Raw genomic sequence first — 4,377 nt, 5'->3', positions numbered from 1 at the left:
ATATATATATATGCAAAATGCACATGTGAGATGACTTCTGCAAGTCATTCACTATTAGATCAAAGGTAAACCAATTTTGCTCAATCCTATTTTAAGTGGAAAATAAGTTATTGAAAGAGGGGAGAGTTCAACATAAATGGAGCTTTTGTTGAGCCTCCTAAAGACACCATACAGAGACATTCATTAATCTTTTGTTTAAATGTGTTTCTGCTCATGATGCAGCTGTCAGTTGACATGAAAGTGATTATTCAGAATTTTTAAAGAGGTAAACTTCATCTCATGTGAAGTTTAAATTATTGTAAAGTAAAAGTTTTCATTAGGTTTTTAACTTAAAGACATTAATCTAAGACCAAGTTTGGCCATGGTTCAGTACCAGTCGTGGTCTACGTGACAAAATGTTGCAAAACGTAATGTTTGAAGTTAAAAAAGAGCTAAATAAGCTGTTGCAAATAAAATAAAGACAGTAAAAATCAACTAATGTCATTTGCTTGAATTGAAAATAAGAACCATATTGCATCCCCTTTTTACATCAGATTTGTGATCAGTCAGTAAATATCAGAGAGGATGCAGAACTCCATCTCCTTTGGCATCTCAGGAGGATGTGTTGATCTGACTAAAGCACTGTCAGGGCTGCCATTTACATAACTGAGTCCAACTAGTTGTTATCATTGGGATGTCCTGACTCGCTTCTTCCAGATGCTGAATATAGGGAATGTTATCTGTAATTTTGACCTCATATCTTGTTTGTGGTGATTCCTGTTTGTTGAAGCATAACCAAGCAACAACACTGATGGAGGATGAGAAGCAGAAGTCTGTGCCGCCAAGCCACATAGCAATGCCAAATCTTTGCCACCAGGTTCARCCCCAGGGCTTCTGACCAGCCATTGATCATCTTGACATGTTCTTGGTGGATGGCCACAGGCTTGGTCCAACACAGCCCCCCCACCCCCCTCACCACCCCTGTCAGCCAAAAGGAAAAGATGCGTGTGCAAATTTGCTAGTGTGGGTAATCAGTTGTATATGCATTGTAATTTATTTATTTAACTAATGTTATAGGTGCATATGAATTAGAATTGACATGACTGAGCACYTCTATTGATTATTAAAATTTATTAAAAGTTTAGTGTGATGGAACATAGAGGTCATTAAGATCCTGTGTGCAGCGTCAAGTAAATTTGGATTTGCGTTCACACTGAACGCCTCATCTTTCTCTGGTTTTACATCATGTTTTATTAGTTTTGCAGTCACATTTAAATGTTGTTACAAATAAACAATATTTAATGATACATATTTTCTAGGGGGTCTTATAAATAGTTTGTAAATTAGATTTGAGCCAGCAGAGCAAGCACAGCTACTGGCAGTGAGACAGGAAGTGTGGTCAACGTCACACACTAACAAGGCGTGATCTGCTGCCACACWCATGGCTCTTGCTGGGAGACAGCCGGCCTACCAGAGCCTGCTGACACACAAATATGAAAAGGGCTGACTAATTARTGAGGGGGGTTAGGTCAGGGAGCGGGCTAGAGCTGTCAGTTTTCCAACAATATGGCACATTAAGTAAGACCATATCTCCTGTCTGGAMAAGGCACAGATAAACTGTGACTCTAATGTTTTAAATAAAATAAAAATCACACCACTTTTAAAGATACAAAGAAATGAAATTGTACTCACTCCCAGAACTCCATGACTGGAGAAGTTGCGTTGGGGTTTGTGATGTTGGTGGCATTTTCCCCGTAGTAATCAACACAGTTTTCTGTAAATATAACAAGTTATCTTTTTCAAATAAATCAAGCCAAAATCTACATAAAAGTGTGTTTTTAAGTTTTATTTTGTTTTGAACATGTTTAATTGTTTTTATTGTTTATTGTTTCTTTCTCTTACCTGTATTCCAGTAATGTCCACAGCCGGCCCACGGCAGCTCAGTGGTGAAGCAGTTAAAGAGGTAGAAAATGGCCCAAGCTAAGATTACGATATAGTACACATTTAGGTGAGCTTCGATCACCTGAGTTGCATAGCCAATACCTGCACAGACAAATAATAATAATAATAATAGTTGCATCACATTTGAGCCATCCAGATCTTAATGGCAGAGCCCACGTTTGAGRCTCATGACCGTCGCTCTTCTTACCCTCAAATAATGGGCAGACCTTCCTCCAACAGGTGATACCTCCCTCACTTGTGAACTGACCCAAAGCCGTCTCCAGAAAAAACACGGGGATACCGCAGCACACAAAAAAGATGACATACGGTACAAAGAAAGCACCTTCATGCGCACACAAACACACAAAAACACAACAAAAGTGCATGTGATTACTACACATACCTGACAGTATTCCCATTTTTTACAGATTCACATTAGGAGAGTTATGTACAAACACAATTTAAAAATTCAGATGGCATTACTCATGATAATGTTTCATTAGCACTACATTGTGACCTTTACAGGCATGAGGCAGCACCACACTGTGCAGCCTAATGGGGCCTAATGAGGAAACCTGGCTCTTTAATTGGCGTAGTTACAAACATAGTTAAACAGCTCTCAAAGGTGACAGAAGATTTTATGCTTCAGGTTTAGGCTTGCGTGATCTGATGCTCTTTGTAAATCATCTTGATTGCAAATAATAAGAGAAAATGTTTCCAATAACTAAWCTTTTAAAGGTTTAAATGTGTATTTATTTTCAGAGCTGCAGGGCTAAAAAGCTTGCCTCCTCCATTTTTGTAGCAGAGGTAAGGAAACCTCCAAACGTTGCCCAGTCCGATGATCTCTCCAGCCACAGACAGGATAAACTCAATCTTGTTGTTCCACATGCCCCTCTCATTGTACTCATAGCTGTCCATGCTGGAGCTGGACCCTTCCGGGTCTTTGCCATCCTCTGGTTTACCGTTTACAACGGGCCCACTCTTCTCAGCTGTCATGGCGCCTGGGCAGCCCGCTGAGAGTTGGGGCGAAACAAAGAACAAATGGTAACGTCCAAACTTTCTTTTTTTATTTCTTAAAAATAAAAAGAATATTGCAAATATTCTGAAAATGTGCCCGATTTAGCCATTAGAGCTTATTTTTGTCTGTATAGGGAAATTAATCAATAAAGCCTAAAAATAAACYCAGAAACAACAAAGATACACTTCGAAAATCAGGTAAAAACCAAACACAAAAATCAGAGTTATCTGATAATTCATAAAGGTGAAAATAATTTTAGATTACAACCTTTAAATAGATGTTTAATCTTCACAGAACCATGTATAAAACCCTATTCTTGTCGCTGATTGCTTGTAAATAAAATAAAACATTAATAACTGAAGGAAAATGACTGTCTATCTCACTGCTCTTTTTCTAAACTCAAAACAGAATAAATATAAAATCTTTAAAAATGAAATGACATAACATGAATAAACAACCAAACTTTGCAATTTTTGTTTGTTTTGAGACGTTAAAATGTTACACCTGAGTGTGAAACATAACAGAACATGTTAAGAGAAAACAAACTCTCTGTACTCACCACTTTCCTACAGAACGGTTTGCAAACCTTTTTTGGCTCCTGGGGTGATGTGTTCAATCGTCTGATTGGGGGGTGGGGGTGAAGAGAGTGAAGAGGTCACAAAYGAAGAAGAAGAAGAAGAAAAGAAAACAATCTGCGCCCGCAGATGAATGAAGAGGGGTTTTGTTAGGTCTCACGTCTTTATAAAGGAGGATCCCAGACGTGGCAGAGAGCTCGCACAAGGCGATGGATAACCTGCGACTGCGCTCCCACTCAGCCTGCGCGCTGCTCTCAGGCGCCTCCACTTGGAAACCAGCCGAGTGGAAACCAGTCCAGCTCTCCCAGCAGCGTTACCAGGGCACACGGAGAGCGGGGGGGTCTGCAGGGAGAAAAGTTTACAGCAGCTGGTTTAGAATTGTTTTAAAACACAAAATAACTTCATACAGTAAAAAAAAGGATGATACAGTTTTGAAAAAGAAATCTGGTTTGTCCAATCAGACAATTAATTAATGATAAACAAGCATTTTATAATGAATAGAATAGAATAGAATAGACTAGAATAGAATAGAATGGAATAGAATCACAGTTGGGGAAATTGCCATTGATGCAACAGCAAACAAAAGAGCCAAAATACACATGAAGAAAAGTTGGCGTACTTAAAAAAATCCCAAGCTGTAAAAATAGAAAATGCAAAATAAAAACTGAGCATAAAATAAATTTAAATTTTCGAAGAAGTGTGTGTATAAACACTGTACAACTGTGTATTAATACACAGAGTAATTTGATCACTGTGAGACATGAAGGTGTGAAATTTTCTGACCTGCTGCCATCAGAACACATCCATCCATCCATCCATCCATCCATCCATCCATCCATCCATCCATCCATCCATCCATCCATC

The 4,377-nt window shown here is 38.7% G+C and overlaps 1 protein-coding gene across 1 annotated transcript in view; it reads right to left on the bottom strand.

Moving 5' to 3' along the window:
- Positions 1-3,814, bottom strand: part of LOC106535671 (sodium- and chloride-dependent GABA transporter 3) — a 21,329-nt gene extending 17,515 nt beyond the window's left edge. The window contains exons 1-6 of the mRNA XM_014032732.1: positions 3,674-3,814; positions 3,498-3,558; positions 2,706-2,933; positions 2,129-2,263; positions 1,882-2,022; positions 1,672-1,753 (exon numbers count right to left, since the gene is read on the bottom strand). Of these exons, the coding sequence (XP_013888186.1) occupies positions 1,672-1,753; positions 1,882-2,022; positions 2,129-2,263; positions 2,706-2,916 (569 nt within the window). The 5' untranslated portion in view covers positions 2,917-2,933; positions 3,498-3,558; positions 3,674-3,814. The remainder of the gene's footprint in view (positions 1-1,671; positions 1,754-1,881; positions 2,023-2,128; positions 2,264-2,705; positions 2,934-3,497; positions 3,559-3,673) is intronic.
- Positions 3,815-4,377: the final 563 nt, after the last annotated feature.

The sequence above is a fragment of the Austrofundulus limnaeus genome, unplaced genomic scaffold (assembly GCF_001266775.1).
Source record: "Austrofundulus limnaeus strain Quisiro unplaced genomic scaffold, Austrofundulus_limnaeus-1.0 Scaffold1523, whole genome shotgun sequence".
Lineage (NCBI taxonomy): Eukaryota > Metazoa > Chordata > Actinopteri > Cyprinodontiformes > Rivulidae > Austrofundulus > Austrofundulus limnaeus.
Note: the sequence above shows the minus strand (reverse complement) of the source record. Positions and strands in the feature narration are given on the sequence as shown.